The sequence below is a fragment of the Falco biarmicus genome, chromosome Z (genome assembly GCF_023638135.1).
Source record: "Falco biarmicus isolate bFalBia1 chromosome Z, bFalBia1.pri, whole genome shotgun sequence".
Classification (NCBI taxonomy): domain Eukaryota; kingdom Metazoa; phylum Chordata; class Aves; order Falconiformes; family Falconidae; genus Falco; species Falco biarmicus.
The window spans coordinates 40670416-40691952 of NC_079311.1; the positions used below are offsets into that span (position 1 = coordinate 40670416).

Here is a 21537-nt window from a genome sequence, read left to right on the forward strand (position 1 = left end):
GAATGAATAACAGCATTTTCTTTACTCCAAGGCAGTCTATCCTTTTCCATTGATTAAAAGCATACCATACATTGTTTCTGGCTAACAGCAAGAGATCTTAAATTAACAATCACTAAAGAAATGAATAAAAACTGTGTACATAAATAGAAACATATACTACTTCCAGACACACCATTTTTTCATTTACTTTCTGTGACCCTCAGATGTTAAGAGATTCCCCTTAGGAAAAGGGCTGCCATCCCATCTCCAGAAAAATTAAAGCCCAGCAGACCAGTAGATGTCTCAAACACAGAACCTCTAAACTGCAAGGCTGCTACCGTTCAGGGGCCTAAATTGAAAGCTAAACAGTCATGTTTTCAATTTTTACTCTTTTTATTAAAATCAATTTACGCAGATATTACAGTTTACTAAATAAAATCTTAAGAAACCCAACAGCAAAAAGAATTTAGTAATCACCGGCAGCACTACAATTTACAACAATCTATTAATAATATCAGCATAGTTTTAATGAACCAGATGCAACACTAAGCTGTATTTCTTTCCCAGTATTTCAATTCAGTCTGTATATCCTCAATTCAAGGTATGTTTGCTTAGCTCCTCTTCTGTAAAGCACCCCCAGTAAGTCTCCTATGCTTAGAATTATAACTAGCCTTAGTTCTACCTCCTCATTTTAAGTTTTCCTGGACAAGACTGTTGCCTTGCAAATACTTGCACTTGTGCATTTTGAAAAGCAGCAAAATATTATTACTTCAATCTTCCAAACAAGTCAGAATGACCTGCACATACTGGACATAGCATAGGCACAACTTTGGCTGGCAGAAGTTGTGTAATTATTCCTTATCTACTGTGCGGAGAACAGAAGAAGAAAAAAGAAAGCCCTTGGAAAAGAATGGTAAACATGGAGCAGGGGGGAGGGAGAGAAAGTAATCTTAATCGCTTCCCAAATTCCCCGAAGAAGCTAGTCAGGAGGAGCTCCAAATGTATTAAGTAACTGCACAATTCATACCAAGAGCGTACCTCCATAGTTACATTGGAAAAGCATACTTACATTCTCATAAAACATCGGGGTTTTTTGGGGGGGAAGAGTTGTGGTTTGTTGTTTTTTTACACAGATAGGTCCATATCATCCAGCTCTGCACAGTTAATATATAGAGGTGAAAATATATAGAGAAAAAAATATTTCATTTACCAGTCCATAACACACCAAAGTTCCTTCATATTGTTTTGAAGAATGGTTCCAGTAAGACCTATGCGAACGCTGCATTTTAATGATTTCAGGGTTTGAGTTATCTGAGCCTTTGGATTCTTGATTTTATGTGCTTCATCCACTATCACAGCAGACCATTCTACACTGCAGATCAACAAGAAATATTGTATTAACTAAAACTACTTATCCAGTCATCTCACAAACACATAAAAAGATGTCAGCCACACAAGTAGCTGTGGTTATTATGAGACATTATTATTTTTGATTTTCCTGTTTTACATTGTACTACATCACTCCATTTCTTCATATTCTGGTTTTTTTAGTAAACTGAATTGCCATAGCTGAATATAAAGGCTAAACTATATAGCAGTAGTTCATTTATTTGGCTAACTGTATCAAATGCTTTCTGTGAAGAAAGCAGCTTTCAACCTCTGGAGCAATCAATCCAGCACATCTCACCAGCACTAACTCTAAGTAGGACTTAGAAAAGTCAAATAAATCTTTGAAGATAAACTACTGAAACATGCTTAAGACAGGTATACTTCATTTTCCCAACAAAACCTATCCAGTGTAACTAGAAGCAGACTGAAGCATTTCAATCTCTGGTTTCCTACACGAAAGCATCACTCAGCTTCTTTGATATCTATCTACCAATATGGCAGAGGAGTTTCAATATTTTGTGGCTAGGAGGAATGCATTTAGAAGCAGGGATCTAAAGATACTTTGCAGCCAGTTATAACTTGGGAGGGTAGAATGACCCATACACTGTAATACTAATTTAAGTCATCATGTCCCTAGGAAGAGGTTTATTAACTTTAGGAGATTGCTTTATATATGTATGAATGAACAGTTCAAAACAAAATCATATCCACTTTGATGATACTTCAAGCTGCAAAAAGTTGAAACAGACATGTTTAGAAAGAAACCTCTCTCCTGAGAAGGCTGCGTTGTTGTGGCATTTTTGATGCCTGCTAAATACATTCACTTATATCCAAGTTCCTTACACTCCTAAAATCTGCTAATGATGGGAGCTTCTGAATGGATCCTAACAGTTGAGCATATGCTAGCTCCTTCAATTTAATCTCTCATTCTCTCATTATGCTGACTTACATGCATAACTGAGCCTGTGTATTCTTATTAGTGATAATTAACTTTTTAAGACCAGTTTTTAAGGCCAATCCATCATTCTAGCCAAGCAAGCCTCTTCCAGTGTGAAGACCATAGGCCCATCCAGTCACATGCTCTGCAGAAAGAGTTTAGTAAATACGTATGCTGAAGCAATATATTTGCAAGCAGTCACACAAGATCTACTCTGCACATGCACCTACTTCCTGATCATTGCCTATTCTATGACCAAGCCTGTAAAGTTCCTCAGAAAAACAAGAATTACAGTACTGCTAACACAAGTCCTTTAGTCTTCTATCTGCACTTCTTTTTCAGAACTGAGCACATAATAGAGATGGAGAACTGATTGTTTTGGTGATGGCTGCCCAGACCACTTGGATGCTCTCTGGGACCTGGACCTTTCTTGACACCTAAAATGACAAGATCTGCACATCCACTGACAACATCAGCTGCTAAAGGCAGGCTGCCGCTACTAGCTATTCACGCAACTTGTACCCTAATTCCAAGATGATGTAAGGGAAGAGGGCAGCTAGGATCAGATGAGAGGCTAAGTATGCCTGAACACAGCCAAAAGGCAGGCAAAACTCCTAGTTAAAAAATGCTGACAGCTATGGAGCAAATAAAGTAGGATTTCTAATACAATCTGCTGTCAGAAAACCTTGATTCTGCTAAGTCCATGAGGTATTTAAAACTATAGAGGCACACACACCCTTTATATCTCAAAGTTTTTAGGCATCCAGAATTTCATCATGCTGGTGAAAAGTGCAAATAAGAAGGAAAATACCTTCTGAACAGGGTTTTTTTTTCCCCTTACACTGTACTGAAAGATAGAAATATCTTCTGCATGTCTTTCAGCTACCACCAGTTTTCAGACAGGCAATTTCTGCATCTTTTAGAGAACACTTGAATGGGTTAACAGCAAAGACTAGCTTTATGAAACTACGCAACACTTACTTCTCCCAAGCATCCCACTACAAAGATAGTATAGGGTAAACTCAAAGGTAGTTAAATGGGATTTTCTTCTTCAGCACAGTTAAAGTAAATGCATTACACAGAAAGAATAAGTACTTGCAAAGAACAATGCGAAATTAGACAGTTAAAATGTGTGTAGAAAAATGCGTTAATATCATTACCTGTTAAATTCATCCAAATACAGGCGAAGTATCTCATATGTTGTAAGGGCAACTTCACATTTCCCTTGCTTGATGCGACTCAAGTCATCATCCTTTTTACTGCCATGTAAGACAGAGACCTTGAAGTATCCCCATGTGTCTAACTCATCCTTCCAGTTATAGAGCACTGAAAGAGGGGCTACTATGAGGAAAGTCTGAAAACCAACAGATGTTACAGCATTACTAGAAAAACTACAACATAATACTTTTGCAATAAGGAAAGTCAAAGTCTTGAGATTTATTTTACTGTTTTTACTGAACAATTTGAACTGTTCAATTTGTCACTTCAAAGTATAGCATGGAAATAATCTGAAGAGTCAACATAAATAAAAAAATAATCAGTTTACTCAGAGTATGCAAATATTACAGGAAATAATTTAATACTACAAAAAACCCAGATTATGACCTGAGTGAGTAGCACTAACAATTGCAACAAGACATGAGATACTATCATTTTGCTTTGTTACAGTATCTGTATACTATAAAGCATTTTACAAATGGAGAAAACAAAAGGATGAAGAGGATAAGCAGCTTCCCCCAACCCACCAGTCTAGTCATCACATGACTTCAAAACAGAAAGACCTGAAAAAGCTTTAAAACTTTAAGGCAGCTCATGCAACTCATTTAATATCATAGAATAATAAAATCGATAGAGGTGGGAAGGGACCTCAGGCAGATTCTAGTCCAACTTTCTGGTCAAAGCAGAGGAAACACTGAATTCAGACCAGGTCACTTAGGCCTTTCCCAACTCAGGTCAGAAGCATTCTGGCTTTTCCACATCAAGTACTTTCCCTTTACCTCTTACTCTCTGTATTTCCTCAGAAACCTGTACCCATTATTCACAGAGCTATAGCGGTATGACCCATTCTGCCAAACATTACAATTATTCCAATAAAATAAAAACAGCAATGGAAAACAGAAATTGCATGGGTCCTATGATGGGTAAAATTAAAATGATGTTTAGATTTCTTTCATTCACACAAACTTTTACATGTATCTTTATTTGTTGTAACTGCATTTGATTACCTGAATTATGAGTCAGACTTACTGCTAACATTATGACAGTCCTTCACAAAAATATGGGAGGTCACAAGAAAATTAGCAATTAATTTTCTAAATATATGCATTTGCCTTAATTATATAAATATCCTGTTAATATAGACACACATGGTTTTTGTACTTTAGAAACAATCACATGAAACTAATTTTTCTACTCACTGATACAGGTTTTGCAAAGTACTCTAGCCACAAATCTCATCCAGATATTTCCAAATGTTTTGTGTTAGTGCAGTCCAACAGTATTAGCAGATTAGACAATAACAGCTAGATAATGCACTATGACAGTCTGGAAAACTGAAGGCTTCCCTAACAGTACTAGGAAGGCCATGAAACCCCAACCTACCCAACTAGCTGAATTTTAAAAATATATATAAACCTTTAAAGCAAACAAGGAACTAATTCAAGTATTGCCTTTTACCACCAAAATCCATGAACTTGTATCACTAAAAGCTGTACCTTCTTGGGATTACACCTTGATTCTTTTTTCATTGTTCTCAGTAAAAATTCTGGCATATTATTTTCAATATCTTCACGTGTTCCTTTTTTGTGCAACACTGCAGCCAAAAACGAAATTACCTGAAGAAAGAAAACAATTCTCAATGATTATGTAAAAAAAAAAAAAAAAAACAGAACACAAACAAAAGACTGAGTTCCAATAAAAAGAAACACTTAAAACAAAGCCCAAGATGGAATTTAGTAAGGTGGTTTTGGGGAGCAATTGAGTTTTTTTGTTTGGGGTTTTTGTTTGTTTGTTTTAAATTGCCCTGTTTTTAAAATGGGAACCCCTTCCCTTGGAGAATCCTGAATTCACGATAACAGCAATTAATTGTTCTATTTTTCTCTTTCATCCTCTAAATGGAAGAGTGCCCAAAATACAGAAGAGATTATAAGCCAAGAAACACTAGAGATGATGGATGCCTTGCAATTCTCCTCTATTTTCAGGACACCTGAAGTTTACATGAAAAACCAGAAGAAAGAGGTGTGTTGGTAAAAATCTAACCTCTAGGTATACATTTTCTGTACGTTCCTTTCCTTCTAATTCCTGTTAACATCAAAACTAGTTCTTTCTGTTGTGTTTGGGCTATATTCTCATATCTGCCTCAAAGTGATCAAGGTGATTTCCCTCTGATTATGAGGACACACTTAATACACAACAGAAAGGACATACATCCCAGCATCAGCTATTCCAAGCTGCTCCCATAGTAATCCAAAACAGAAAGAAGGCACAGAGATAGCTGGCCAGAATATGCAAAACCATAAAATCCACTTGGGATAAATAGTATCCATGGGGCTAAGCAGCAGCAAGGACCAGATGCATCATCAGAGAGGTGCCCTTCTTTTGAAAACTCAACAGGCCTCCTTTACTCAGAGCAACTAGCTCCAGCTGCTTCCTTTTGTGGCTGCTACACAGCTGCTCATAGCAGCACAGAGATAAAGCTGTCAGCTAAAAATTTCCAAAAAAACCAGGACATTTCCATAGCTTTCTCCCTCTAATGATGGGGAGAAAACAGCCAGCCAAGAGTGCAGAAACCTGAGAAGCCCAAAGGTAGGTAGATGAGCAGAAGAGAGAGGAAAGCCACCACATATGGGGCTGCAAGGTGGGAAAGAGATGTGCAGAAGTAAAGAAACCAAAACATTTTTATACATAGTACTTTATATATACTAAGGCTAAGAGAAACTGCAAGTTCGCACATGCTGTTTGACTTTAATCCTTTTGATAATAAAAATAAAATTCAACTGAACATAAAATCTTCATGTGTCTTCCAGATTCTCCTTTTTTAGGAGGATTACACATCACAAATTAGTAGCAATAGCAAAGGCTGCAAAAGAGCAACTCTGATGAGAAACCTTTGGCTCTTCCAGATAAAGCTGGAAGCAACCAAGAGGCCTTGATAGGAAATGAACTTACTGCAGTCATGTTAAGCAACACTATTTACTTGCCTTCATGTCAACTTCAGCTTGAAATAAGAGCGCCATAGAGTCAGGCCAATTTAAGCAAAAATCAGGACTACAAAGAACATTAAACGCAAACATTTTCTAGAAAAGTCTTCACCTCATAAACCATCCTATAATTCAGAAACAGTAAGGTTCAGGCAACTCACAAGCATAAGACAAGTCTTTTATAGGACTAAATCAGTTACTTGTTGTAGTTTAAATATTCTTTCATACATACTAATATTTTCTAAAGAAGTGAAAACCTCTTTCACTTCATATCCATTGAACTGCCTTACCCATACTGAACTTGAGCATAAATACTGTGTTTTATAAAAACCCCACAAGATATTCCTCAAAACCTCTACCCTTCTGTGAACTTGATGCTGTGATGAAAAGAAATAAACATCAGATGTGAATTCCACACAGGAACACACTGTAACTGTATGACAAACATGACTAGGTCACTAGAATCAACTCTTGAGATTCAAAAGCTACAAGAAATGCAAGCAAGACAGCTCAATTCCACCACCACCACCCCCCAAGTTTACTACTATCTCATACAGATTATTTTTACAATACAAAGTCAGGTTGTTTGCAGTTCTGAGTAGAAACAAACTTCCATAACTACAGTGTTCTTAAACTTCCAGGGCCAAGAAACACAGCCAAGCATAGGCAAAACACTTCAGTTCTAATAAACATCTGTTTACAGATCAGCAGTGGCTATACAATCCATGATATCCTTTAAACCCTCTATCCAGAGAGAGGTTTTGGCAATTTAGTTTACTCATTCCACTTGCCAAGTTTGCTACAGAACAATACTTCTTTGCACTGAAGGGTGTCTGTCAACATTCTCCTAAATGGAAGGGCAATAGATGCTACAGCCAGTATTTTGCAGTGAAGGAATGAGCTTGCATTTGACATGTGAAGGGAGAAAGGAGAGGGGGACAAACACCAGCCACTATAGGATTCAAGCTGCTAACTTGAAATGAGACAGATGGAAGAGCATTTTCAAACATAAAACCACTCTAATTTAGTAAAATAAATACATCATTTGGGCCACACTGATTCAAAGCATAATGGAAAAATCCAGCTATACTTTGTCCTTTCATCAACTCAAGCTGTATTTCCAAAAGAGTGATACAAATAACGTGGAATATCTAAGCACTTTTTCCAGAGAAGGGAGTAAATGTGTCTGCTCCTTCTTCCCAGTACAGTCAATTATTTGTTTTCAGTAAAGAAGAAAGACACTTAAAGAGCTACAGTCGTATAAGGGTTGCAAGTACTTTTAGCATACTCCAATGCAAATTACTTTCATGATGCACAGGTAGCATTTCTCAAAGCAAATTAAACATAAAATGAATACTAACATTTTAACTACTGTAATCACCTATGCTTACACTAAAAGGGGCCACACCTCAGTTTTGTGGCCTGTCAGGAGTGAATCTTAAATCAGCAAGGACTCCTGGCTGTAAGTGCTGTCCTGGATGGCTGCATCCTGCCTCCTCCAGCTCCACAATAGCAAAGGGAGGTTAAGCTCCACAAGGTGGCTTTTCTTAAAAAAGTTACTTTTAATAAAGATTTACAACTTACAGAAAACAAAGTCAAAAAAATTATCTATTGTCTCACTGTAACAATCAAAAAGATACCTGTATTGTCTTTCCAAGACCCATATCATCTCCAAGAATACACCCCCTTTTATTAGCATAGTGTCCATACAGAAATTGGACTCCTTCCCTTTGATAATCACGCAGGTATCTGTTAATTGTATACGGGATAAAATCACCATTGTCAGATAATTTAAAAGTAACTGCAGGAGACAGAAGGTTTCGGTCAGGAAAATAAGGCTTTTCCAGATCTCCATCATCACATATTAAGCTTTTTGAGGGTCCTCTACTGGCTTTGACTCTACAAAGTTTACTTATTAGTATTTTCCTTTCTTCAGACTCCAAGAATGACACGACAGCAAATGATTTTCCATTCTTGTCCTTTTCAATAGAGGATATTGTTCCTTCATGAAGTTTCCCATTTTCAAGATAAGGAGCAAGGCATTTTTCCCCAATCTGCCAATTACCTATTAAAAAAAACAACACAAAAGCACAAACACACAATGATAAACTGGCCAGATGTACAAAGTATTTTATTTTGTCACACTAACAAAAATTGAGTACAAATTTATTTGACAAAATGCATACAATCCAAGATTAAAGATGTTATTTAAGTTAGCACTAGAATCAGGATGCCAGTTACTGTTTAGAACCAAATCCTGAGCTAGACATGAAATTATAGTTTGCTGAAACACTGCTATTCTATAAGTATCTAAAAGTCTATATGAAAAAATGTGATGTAAAAGCCAAATTCTGATACATTGTTACACAGTGGCTTCACACAGGTAAACACTAATATGCTGATGCCTGCAGGTTCAGTGTCCAGTTAACAGACCATGTGACCTCATCAAAAAGGCCTTCTCTATTAGACACACTTCTGATCTACCTGAATTTAGCACCGCAGTGTTTGTAAATTGTTTAACTATAATCACACATGAAAACATCACCTTTCTCCTAACAAAGTCTGGAGCAGGTTAAAAAATAACAACACAACAAAAAACCCAAAACCAAAAAACCTACACCTTGTTTAGAAACAACAAAAGTGTATGTACTTTAGGAACACATAGTAGCGCTATCATTTGCATGTATTGTTCATAAAAGTGGCTTACTACTCAGTAAACTGCTTGCACAAGCTGTCAAGTCTGGAACTTAAAATCCATCCCTCTGTGTGGTCTCACTATGGCCTTAATACAGTATATTGAATATTAACAGAGATGACTGACTGCTTCATTGTCAGCTCATTTTTACATTTCATGCATAAAGATTATTTTCAAATGGTATGAATGCTGCTACAGAGAAAGAGAAACTTAAGAACAGCAGTGTATCAAAGTCCAAAGAATCCACATTGTATTGACAACGAAAAACCCAACAAAATACCTCTATCAAAAAAAGCAAGGCCTTCACCTTCATAGTAAAAAGAGAAAGACCTCATAGGTAACTGCTGCACCAAAGTTTTCCAAATCTGAACTGAGGAAATGTTGTCTTTTTGAGTTTGTGGAAATAATTCCCAACTTTCCCCTGCTAAGCTGTCCCAAAACAAAGAAAGGGACACAAGATTAATTTTGGAACTTTCATTGTTTCTTGTCTATTTGTTGGAGTAAGTTCTGCTACTTCTGAGAAAGTCATTATCGGTAGCAGTGAGAGTCACCTAAGGTTTTTATGGTAAGGAGCAAATCAAAGAGAATCTTGCATCAGAGCAAGTATTCATACTTCATACCTATAATCAGTGGTAGTACACCTTTCAGGGCATATCAATCCAGTTACTTTTCAGAAGTAAGGAAAAAAAGAAAGAAAAAAAATTAAAAAAAGAGGAAGCCCCAAAGGCAAGGAACTCCACCTTCCTCCATTTTTATATCTCAGTGCAAAGAACTCACAGAAAATATCAGTTCTGCTGGCCAACTCCTGAGCTCCTGGAAGCGTATGCTCACAGGATTATTCTCACAATATATTAGTTAGATCAGTGATAATTATACATAATTTAAAAAAAAAAATTATTTATATACACTAGAAGAAAACAAAGACATCCATGCAGCCCACTATTCTACAGCAGCAGTGGCCATAAGATGATAACAAAGGAACAATAAAAATAGCACAAGCACACAGAATACTGCTCTTTTAAGATTTTTCAGCCTTAAAGTATTTTTTAGCTACAGAGATTTCTGGCCCAAGTGTGGTTTGTCCGTTTAGCAAACCCTAGTGGACTCCTCTCTTTCAAGTATCTCCATTCCCTTCAACAACAGAAGCAGATTTCTTCCCATTTGGTGTCTCCTATCAATTTTGCAGGTCTACTCTCTAATACCTACCAACGTTTTGCCTGCTATGAACTTGGTTCCCACAACCAAAGATGATGGTGGATTAATTCTTAAACTAACAAGATCATAAACCACCACCTCTCTGCTAGACTCACAATTTTGCAGATATCTTTCACAATACCTCCCATCATCCTTACTTGGTAAGTTCAGCCCCACACCCTGTGACCTGTACATAAGCTGCTCCATACCTTTGGCCATTCCTGCTCATCTTCTGAGAGAACTGAAGCTCAAAAGTATTTTTCTGAGGAAAAGGGTGAAATACAGATGGTATATTCAACAAACCATACATAACTATCTTTAAGGTATTTGTACCATCTCTCACACATGCTCAAATCGATGCAAAAAAATGTGCACATGAACTTCTCCCAGCAGCACGTAAGTCTTTGAGTGATTTCTCATAAATAAGACTGAAAAAATGAAACCAGCTATATAGAGCACAGTTAAATATGCAAAACAAAGCTTAAAATAAGACAGCATTTCCGTAATTACTTCCTTTTACAGTAATACCTGAAGTGACACGCAACACTAGGTTAAAGACTCTCAAGTTAAAACAATGCTTTAAGAGGACGATGCCTTTGTTTTAAACTAAGCATTTACTTGAAGTTTAGTAAGTTGCATATGACCTGTCAGAATTAGAGTTCCAGGTGCAAAGTGGAAAAAATCACATGGAGTAACAGTTTCAGCATTACCAAACTCCAAACCTGGTGAGAAACAGGGAACAGAATGACAGAAAGGGAACAAAGAGAAATGCAGTGGTATTAAGGACACCATTGCTACAAATCCCTAGAAAATAACATTGCACAAGTCAAAGCAAGAATTGCTACTTTAAGGAGCCTGATTCACTAACTTCTTGGTTGTTGAACCAGAACTATAAATTATGTAGGATACTATCTTCAAAAATTAGAAAGTTATCCAATATGGCTTCCTAGCATGTATATTTGCCACCAGTGAAGCAAGCTGGTATTTAAGATGCCTGCCTGTACTTACCCCTTTTACCACAGTTGAAGAAAGCATGCCATTATATACATGTTGACTGTATTTAATCATGCTGTTAATGACCTAATGTCACACTGTAGCCCCTTTTGACAACTACTGCTGTATAAAAAACACAACCAAAGCAACAAACTATCATGAATGGTTTGTTAACTACTGGGGTTTGACTACTTAATGTTGAGCGCAAAGAATTTTTACACTCCAATAAATGACTGTAAAAGCAAAATTCAAGGGTACTATAAAGTTAAAGCATTGCCCTTCTTAAATTATAAAGCTTAACTACAGTCGGTAAGCAAAAAAGGGCTAAAAAGACCCAAAATGTTCTCTTCCAAAAGACGTCAAAGCAGAATGTTTTGAGTTCACTCAACCACACATTTCCACTTGCCACAAGTTAATAAATTCCAAATGTACGCTTCTGACAAACATGAAGCGATTTAAAAGGAGTCTTCGCTCTTCCTATTTCTAAAGCACGCCCCACTGCACTCCTCGCGTTCAAACGCCTCAGTTGTGCTACCAGGCCAGGCCAAGCCTCGCAGTGCGCCGGCCAGCCGCCCCTACGGGCCTGCCCGCAAGGGGCCGGCCAGCCGCTCCCCGGCCCCGCCACCCCACCCCCCACCTGGGCCGGCCAGCCCCACCCCCACGGGCGCGCTTCGCGTGGCGAAGGTGCGGAAGCGCCCGCCGTGGGTCACCGAGCACCTGTAGTTTCCACACCTGCTCTCACATTCCGCCTGAGCAAACGTGAATATGCGTCTGAACATTGCTCTGGAAAGACACACGGAAGAGCCTTACCTGGGACATCATCACACATTTTAACTCTGTGCAAAGACCAGCAGAGCCCGTGGGGCGGCGGCACCGGGGACAGGTGGGGGCCAGCCGCCAGCTGGGCGGCCGCTCCAGGGGCCTGCCGCCCCGGGAGGGGGCCGCGGGTCGTACTAGCCACCAGGCCCCATGGCTGGACGCCGCACGCTGCCCCCGGGCGAGTCACTGGAGGGCAGGGGCTGAAGTAACCCGGGGGGGCCAAGCAGTCGCCCGGCGGGCACCTCGCAGCGCGGCAGGGAGAGAAAGCGCCGCGCCCCACCACCGGCCCCCACAACGGGCGGGCAACCTCACCGGCCCGGCCCACTCCCGCTCCAACCGTTCCGCGGGTGCGCGCAGAAGCCGCGCCTGGGAACGAGGCGAGCGGCCCCTCCGCTCGTCACCCCGGCCCCGCCGCGGCAGGTCGGGCCACAGCTGGTCGGGGGTGGGGGGGGGAGGGCAGGTATCGCGAGCAGAGCGGCGCGGCGGGACTTCCCTCTTAAAGGAGCCGGCGGCAACACGAAGGCGAGCGGGCCGTACCGCGGGGCTTGCCGGGAGCGGGGCCCAGCGGCGGGTATGTGCCAGGGACGGGGGGGGGCGGGTGTTCTTCGTCTGGCGCCCCGGCAGCCGTGACAGCTTCTCAGCCGGCCGGCGACGGCGGGGTTGCGGCTTGGAGGCCGTGGACGCTGGTGGGGCGAGTCCCCGGGAGAGCCCAGCGCCGGGCCCTGCGCTGGTCGGCCGTCGGCTGCGGGGCCGCATGCGGCGGTGGGGCGCGGTGCGTGGGGGTGCGTGGTGCAGGCCCGCGGCGGTGGGAATGCGGCCTTGCCCCGAGTGTGGCCCCTGAGCGGCTCGTAACAACCGCGGCTGGAGTGACTGGGCGTCTCGACCCATACTACCTGCACTGTAACTGAGTTTCCTCCTAGTGCAGCCCCTGTTTGTAGAAAAATCTGGAAAGGGGAGGGGGTCGGAATCTGTAGTTCTTCTCTACGAAGAAATGGCAGAGGTGCGGCAGCCGGGTGCGGAGGAGCAGCCGGTGCAGGGGAAGGCGGCGTGGGTGTGCTGGCAGAGCACGGTGGGGGGCCGTGGGCCGTGGTAGGGTGGTGGGAGCGTGCAGCAAGACCCAGCCCTTGGAAAGGCTGCAGTGAGAGAGGCCTAGTGTCCACAACGGTTCCACCTCCTTCCGTTTTCAGAAGAGCCTGCCGGGATGCAGTAACACTTTGAAAATGCTCGGTAATGACCATCTTGGTCTTGCTGAAAAAATTCAGCCTCACCAAGGAATCTATCCAGCTGGCCTCATAGCTCAGTGGCAATTTAACAGAGTGTTACACAAAGGGCATGACTTCCCAGATCCGTGCAATTACTTTGACGGAATGCTTTCACATGAATTTAATAGCACAATAATAAGTAGTTTCACTTAAAAAAGTTAAGTGTATGTGTGTACATATTGTGCAAAATTATTTTTAAAGCTACTTTGTTTAATTTTTTTAATGTGGATGGCATCAGTCTGGGATGAATCTGTCATTGTTTCTAATTATCTTGAAACGTGAATCATTTTAACGACATGTTAGGGAGGGATTACGCATTTGAGAAAAGAAAACCAGCATCCTTTTGTCATATGCAGTAAAATTGCATACAATGAAGATGAGTAGTCAGACCAGCTAATGAAAAATCCTACAGTATTTTCAGGGGCAAGGCAATATGTGGGTCTCCATGCTCTTTCTGCATGCAGCTACCTGCCAGATCTAGGAGTAATGAAGAGTTGCGCAACCTGGAGCAGCATTAAGTTGCTTCTTTAAGTTGCCTGTTATTAGCCAGAATTTTGTTCTAACAGAAGTTAATGAAAGATGGATGGTGTTTGATCAGCCAATTACATTAGACTAATGGGAAAATAGCAGGCATGAAAGCACCAGTACGGTTGCTGCAACAACAAACTACATGAATGTCAGGCACCATATATGTTGGAGGAAGTTGTTAAAAAATAAAACATATGCTGTGTTGCATTTCATTCTTACCAAGATATTTGTGCATAATAAGGACTCTTGTGCAGAGTGCAGCTGTTGTTTTACAGTCACAAATACAATGTTATGACTTCACAACAGAAGAAAATAAGAAACAGATTAAACTCTTGCTTAAACACTTTAATTTTTCTAATAAACAGGTAGTAAAATTCTGCCTACACTCCAAGGATCCCATTGTTCTTTTACATCAGTTATAAGACCTCAGTGGCTTAGCTGGAAACAGAACTGCATCTGAAAATCTCAGTGAAATCTCTAGGATGAGTCTCCGTTACAGTTAGGTACAGTCTGGAAACCCTTCCCTTCAAGAGGGAGAACAAAGGGAGGAAGGAACACACTCTTACCAGAAACAGTTGGTTAGCTTTATTTCAATGGGTAGTTTTCCTCTTGCCATTAAAATTCCTTTCACAAATTACAAGCAATTTCTGTATCTTTATTCCACTTTGGAGGGGAAAAAAAAAAAAAAAAAAAAGCTAGAAAACAATCTGGCCCAGTTAGATTAGGACTTCTTTCATGCAGTACCCTTAAAGGACCAAGCCTGTAATTAAAATATTTTCAGAGGCCAGAGAATTGTTTAGCTCTGTTGTGTATCTATAAAAGTTATTGGAACATAAAAGTCCTTTCAGAAATTTTTCTAGCACAAGTTACTTGCTAGAATATCAAAAATGTCTCACGCTGTATTTCTTCAGGGAAATATTTTGAAAAGGATTTAATTCTGAAAAGCTCTTGCCATTACTGGAAAGTGTAATATATCAAAATTCTATATGAAAATTTGAACTCTGCTCGTATTTGACTTGGTTTAGATTTCCTAGGAGAAGTGTTAGGCTCTGGTAACAACCAGGCTAATGGGGATAAGCATTTTTAAAATAGGTGCTGTATGGCTGAAGGTGTTTCACATGTAACATTGTGGCCTTCCTGTTCACTCTTCTTTGACAGAGAGAGGAGATAGGTTAACTGATGTGCATCTAAAAAGAGCAGCTTGGTTATATTTACAGCATCTTCCACGTCAGTGTCTGGAAACAAAGCAAGCTAGTGATTCTCACATGCGCTCAGCATTTGCAAGTCTAACTGAAACCCACAGAAGGCACAGGTTTCTAGAATTTTTGAAAATATGTCAGTCGGTTAATTCCATACTAGAATGAGTAAGAGGTGGTTCAGTTCACTGGTATTCATTAACCAGGGCAGCATTAAAAGTGCTACAAAGAGGAACTTTGTAATGTGATACACACTGAATTAATGTTTTGGAAGGCCTTTCGTCTCTCCAGCAGTTCATTTGCCGTGGTATTTTACACATTACCCATTAATGGTATTCAAGAAGATATCAGTTCTTCATGGAAATGAGCCTGACTCTGTCCCTGAAGTGTCTGTACACTGATGCACACCCACAGGGAACAAAGAAGAGGCATTAGAATGCTTGTGTGCAGCTGCAGGGCTTATAGTCTCTTTGGGATCAAAGAGATTTGGAGGGATAGCTCACATGACTGAGTGCTGCTGTGGGCAGGTACGGGCTGTTTAAGGACAGGCCAGGACAGTGGGGAGCAGAATTGGCCCTTATGTGAGAGAGCAGCAGGGATACAGGGAGCTCTGCCTGGTTTGTAGTGACTGTGAGATGGTGGAGTGCAGGATCTTGAGAGAAGGGAACAAGGCAAAAAGCAGAATTGTAACCCAGGCCTTCAAGAGTTCAGACTCATGCCTGACCAATCCATTAGCCTTCTACAATGAAATGACTGGCTTGTGGACTAGGGGAAAGCAGTGTATGTTGTTTATCTTGACTTTAGCAAGGCTTTTACCACTTTATGCCATAACATCCTCTATATACAGGCTTATGAAGTATGGACTAAATAAATGGGCAGTGAGGTGGACTGAAAACTGGGTGAACTGGTGGGCTTAAAGGATTGTTAGCAGCACAAAGTCCAGCTGCATTCCCATTACTACTGTTATACTCTGTGGTCTGTACTGGCCATTTCATTAATGACTTGGGTGATGGGACAGAGTGCATACTCAGCAAGTTTTCAGATGATACACAATTGGGAGGACTGGTTGACAGAACAGATGCATGTGCTGCCATCCAAGAGGGACTACGACAGGCCGTTAGAAATGCACTGGGAGTGGAATAACACTGGGCAGCAGTATAGGCTGGAGATCAACTAGTTGGAAAGCAACTTTGCACAAAAAGACTTGTGGGTCCTAGTGGACAGCAAGTTGACCATGAGCCAGTGGTGCACCCCTGCAGCACAGAAGGCCAACAGCATCTTGGGCTATGCTGAGAAGAGCACTGCCCAGCAGATTAGGGGAGGAAATCCTTCCCCTCTGCTCAGCCCAGGTGAGACCACATCTGAAGTGCTGTGTCCAGTTCTTGGCTCCCCACAACAAGAAAGACATGAACGTATTGGAGAAAGTCCAAGGCCATGAAGATTAAGAGATTGGAGCATCTGACCATACCAGACAAGGCTAAGAGCTGGGATTGTGTCGCCTCAAGAAGAGAAATCTCAGGGGGTATCTTGTCAGTGTGCACAAATACTTAATGGGAGGGTATGAAGAGGATGGAGAAATACTTTTCTCAATGGTGCCCAAGGCAAGAGGCATTGCGTGCAAATTGCAACAGGAAATTCAATTTAGGGATAAGGAAAAGCTCTTCAGCTGTGAGGGTGGCTGAACACTGCCACAGTTTGCTCAGAGAGGTTATGGAATCCCTATCCTTGGAGAATCTCAAAACTCAGCTGGACGTAGGCCTGAGCAACCTGCTCTAGGTGACCCTACTTTGAGCATGGAAGGTTGGACTAGGTGTTCTTTAGCCTTCCAGTCTCAAGCATTCTTTGACTCTTTGAAGTCTGTAGGATAAACTGAGTTCTGGCTAATTGCTTATGCTGTCTATTAGTTTAAGAGCTGTAGATACCAGGCAGATTGCTTAGGCAGAATCCAGTTTGTACTGTAGCCCAGTGCCAAGAGACGTGGTACCCATTCTTACCTAGCTATATGCATACTTCGAGTTTCATCTCCAGTTATTCTTAATGACTCATAAGATCTTCAAGTCATTCTTTTCTTTTGTATCCTCAATTGTAAAATAAAAGCCTGAAAATGCTAGTTGAGGAAGTCTGGAAATGCTGCAAAACAATTAACATGTGCACAACACATAAAAAATAGATAACACCTTGAGAGTTTAATTCAATAAATCAGGTACCCCTTGTATTGTTAACCCCTTCTCTCTCAAAAAGATCCTGGCCAGTCCTAAATCTTAGTAACTCTTAGAAGCCAGGGTAGTAATAATTCTTATAAGCTGCTGCAAAATTGTCCTTTAAAGGTTGTCTGCTAGATGATGTGTTACTCAGCCTGAATAAACCTGAGACTGATTCCACAAGTGTTATGAAGTATTGATTCATTTCCTTCGAGTGTCTGTTTAAAGGGTGGCTTGAGAAAAATGCAGAGTTTTGTCCTTAAATAAATATTGTATATAAATAGATCATGTCAGCAACACTCAGATTTCATGATTGCTTGGAGTGGGAACTGTATAATGAGACTTGTCAGCTCCACTGGATTTGTAGCAGGTAGTTGTGTAGAGCAGTTTTGAATGTTTCAGGAAAGAATGTGAACATTCAAAAGGCTTGTGGACCAAATCAGCATAATTGTTCTTCAGAGGATCCTTTATTTTGTGTTGCACATTTCACTTTATGAATAAAAATTATTTCAGAAATGGAACAGAGCTAGCTTTCCCTTAGGAGCAGTAGTCATAGAAATGGTTTATGGAGATTACAGCTGAGTTTAGTTCCCGTAATCCCTTTTTTCCTTGAGGAAAAAAATAAAAAGTATTTGCTTCCTCAGGTTTGATTTAACTTATTTCAGTTTTGATTGACAGCAAAGCATGAAGGGAAAGACTTAAAAGTAGTGCACACACAGAGAATGAAAAAGACTAAAATTGAAAGGAGGTTTTTAGGGTTTTTTTTTTTTTGGGGGGGGGGGGGGGAAACATGGCAAGCAGTCCTCAAGAGATAAAAAGGCCATCATTTAAAACCTAAGCAGATGAGATGCAACTGTGGTCTTGTGTGGGAGGCTGGAACATGCAGCTTTCACAACTAAACCCACAAAACCTGGAATACACAACCCATGAAAACAGCCATCTGACTTAGTCATCAAGTCAAACTTAGCCAAAGCATCTCTAATCAAAGGAAACTGTAGGGTCATCTTGGAAGTCTGATGCCAGCTGTGAACTGCTAGGCTGCTATGATGATCCAAAAAGAAAGAAAAATGCTATGTAGTTATCCTTTTAAAGATAAAACTTTTTTTTTCCTTTCTGACCTGTTTTAAGCAATTTACCTCATTAATTGTGTGAGCCAATACCTTTGAGGAAACATGCAGAGGCATACACACATATACGCAAAAGAAAGCACATTAAGAAGGAACTCTGAAGCTCCATTAAAATATATGACTCCTGTTTAAGCAAAAAAATCCTATTCCAATGCTGTGAGTAGAATGCAGCACGTTATACAAGTAATTTCCTGTATTTCTTCTTTGTGCTGTATATACAACACATCTAGCAAAACAGGGTAGTTTGATGAAGTGGCAGTTTTTAGGAGAATATTATAGCTGTGTACAAATATGTTAAAGATGTGAACTGGAGCTACACAAGCTGAACTGGGGGCTTGTCAAACAATTCACCAGTCAGTTTCCCTAAAGCATGTAAGAATGCTGTGTGTTTATATGGAAGGCAGGGGTATTTTTGCTCCTGGGGGTTGTTTCCCTAACTCTGAAGTCAGTTAACCTCTTTTACCAGGATGATCAGACTGCTGTCGATGCCAGAAACCACAAATGTCTGGAACCAGTATGTCAGAGATTATTTCTGCTGAATCAGCTCTCAATGTGACAAATGTATTAAACCAGTAACCCAAGCACAGAGACATTTCATAACACAATGGGAACCACACTGCAAAGTATATCTTTGATTTAGACAAATTCTGAGCCCCTGTCCAATGTTCACTGTTAACATAAAAAAAAAAAATCTGAAACTTTTTGTGACACTGGCAATAGATTATAATACCAGAACTACTGTCAGACTTATTCAAGTCTTTGCTTTTAAATAATATTCAAGATAAAATTAAAATAGGAGAAATACCACAATATGATTTCTAAAGCATCAAAGGAATTATTAAGCCAGTTATATTAACAGTTAATTTAATTTAGAGGAATCATCAGAAGTGCATTATATATTAAGAAGAAAATTGCTGTGCATGCCTTTTATTGGATTAATGTAACTTTAAATTGTTGTCCAGTATCTGATCACTGTAATGGGTAAGATCTCTGTTGGGTTTATTCAAAACGATCTATTGGTTTGTACACATACATGTACCTGCATATGCTGTGACATTGGCCTGCAAACAAATTGAAACTCAGTCCTAGTTTGTAATTAGGGCTGTCCAAATGCACGTATCAACAATTAGAACCTAATAAAACCTCAAAATAGCAAATCTGATTCATATGTCATAATAGCTAAGTCTTACTGTCCAAATCAAACATACATAGCTTCTTCGTCTGTAAGCAAATTCTCAGTTACATCGAACTGCACTGTTCTCTTTTTTTCTGATTCACCTTATCCAGTAAATTCTCAGTTGATACCACATTTTTTTCAAGATGTAGGATATAGAATAAGGTACTTATAAACCACAGAAATAAAGACTATAACTTACAGAAGGTATCACTGTTAAAAACATAACCTGTTTTTACTATTTTAATTCAGCTCAAAGACAGGTAGTAGGCTTCCTTATTAAAAAATCCTTGAAAGCAAAAAAAACCCCCAAATAATCAGTCTTACTCTGGTATAGGATCCCAACCTTAATGTTTTTTTCTTAATTTAAACAGAACAGGTTTCTTTTTTTTCTTTTTTTTTTTTTGGTAATACTTATTGTTAAAATAGTTTTAAAATTCTATTTTTGCTAGTGCTTTTTAAGGAACAGACCAGGGCCAAAGAAGAGCATTTATTGGAGTCTGGAAGAATAAAAATACTTTTGTTTCTGAGGATGACTGCTTGCTGACTTTAAGTAGACTTGTAATCAAATTAGTTGCACTGCCACAGGGCAGCACTGAGAATGGACCAATTTTCTTCAGCACGGTGTTCTTTCATGCTGACTGCTTCACTTTCCCCACTGAAACTTAAGAAGATTCATGCTTGAAGTACAGTAAGTGAATAAAGTGAAAAGAAAAAAAAAAAAGCCAGAGAGAAAGACAAAAATATACAGCATTCAATTGCTTGTGCTTTCTGTACAGGCCTACCACAGTCTTCTGACAACATTCAAGATTACTGGCAGTCCCAGTCCAGAATTTACCAGCCCCTTTCCAAATTCAGCTGTCTCTTCTGGTCAGTCCTAGGGGCTGATTCTCTCCATGTGGGTCTTTGGTTGCAAGTATAAGACACAAGTGACTGACTCCCTAGGCCAATTGTCAAGTGTAGTCCACTGACTTTCACAAAAACAAAACCAAACCAAACCGCCAAACCAGACATACTGAAAATCCAAACATACAGTCATAGGGATAATTAAAAGGTTAAAAATAGCAGGAAAAAAAATGTTCACAAGAGTATTCTTATCACAGCCAGTTGCTCATATTGCATGTCTTTTTTTTTTTTTTATCTTGAAGAGATTAACCCAGCTCTGTATGTGTAGGTAGGAGGGAATAATTCTGTGTTAAGACAGATATGCTGTTATTATGACTTCACTGATGTTTATCATTTAACTACTACAACTACTGGAGCCATAAAAGTAAATGGAGTGGCAGCAACCATGATAGAAAATGAGGCAGATGAGAGATCTTCTAAGCCCAGTTGTTGAGGTTCTGTCTTCTGTGTGGTATGCATAATGCTTGAATTCATCCGCATTCATGTAGTGTTTTCTTGGAATACTTTAGGCAAAATATAGGAAGATTGAAAAATCTAAATTAGTAGGTAGCTGTATTCATTTATACTTGTGTGCGTATATGAAGTTAATATAGCTAGTAGAAAGTAGCACAAGCAAGTCAGTTTTCTACAGAATCTGGGGTGTTCATTTACAACAGAGTATTTGTACAGATATCAGAAGAAAAAAAAAAAGCTTAAACTTTTGCTTAATGCACATTTTCTTACCAGTACCATCCTTTCACAACAGAGAGGGTAAAACAAATTCTTTTAGCTTTAGTGGACTTAAGGTTTAGCTTAAATGATTTTCTAAAACATAGTGAGATTAGTCAGTACTTAATGCTAGGACAAATGAGAGCCTGGGTTATTATGTCATCTCAGAAAGACCACAGAATGCAGAGAGAAAAGCCGCATAATCTAGATTTCTTAAAAAAAACTCCAAT

The 21537-nt window shown here is 39.8% G+C and overlaps 1 protein-coding gene across 9 annotated transcripts in view; it reads right to left on the reverse strand.

Annotated features, from left to right (window-relative positions):
* ERCC6L2 (ERCC excision repair 6 like 2) overlaps positions 1–12661 on the reverse strand; it is a 58072-nt gene extending 45411 nt beyond the window's left edge. Inside the window, exons 1-6 of one of the 9 annotated variants that reach the window (XM_056323934.1) lie at positions 12197–12652; positions 10603–10655; positions 8145–8569; positions 5020–5139; positions 3466–3659; positions 1190–1351 (exon numbers count right to left, since the gene is read on the reverse strand). In XM_056323934.1, the coding sequence (XP_056179909.1) occupies positions 1190–1351; positions 3466–3659; positions 5020–5139; positions 8145–8569; positions 10603–10612 (911 nt within the window). In that variant the 5' untranslated portion in view covers positions 10613–10655; positions 12197–12652. Of the gene's footprint in view, positions 1–1189; positions 1352–3465; positions 3660–5019; positions 5140–7895; positions 7915–8144; positions 8570–10602; positions 11942–12196 lie in introns of those variants that run through there. The other 8 variants (XR_008819347.1, XM_056323935.1, XM_056323932.1 and 5 more) reach the window with 8 other exon arrangements.
* Positions 12662–21537: the final 8876 nt, after the last annotated feature.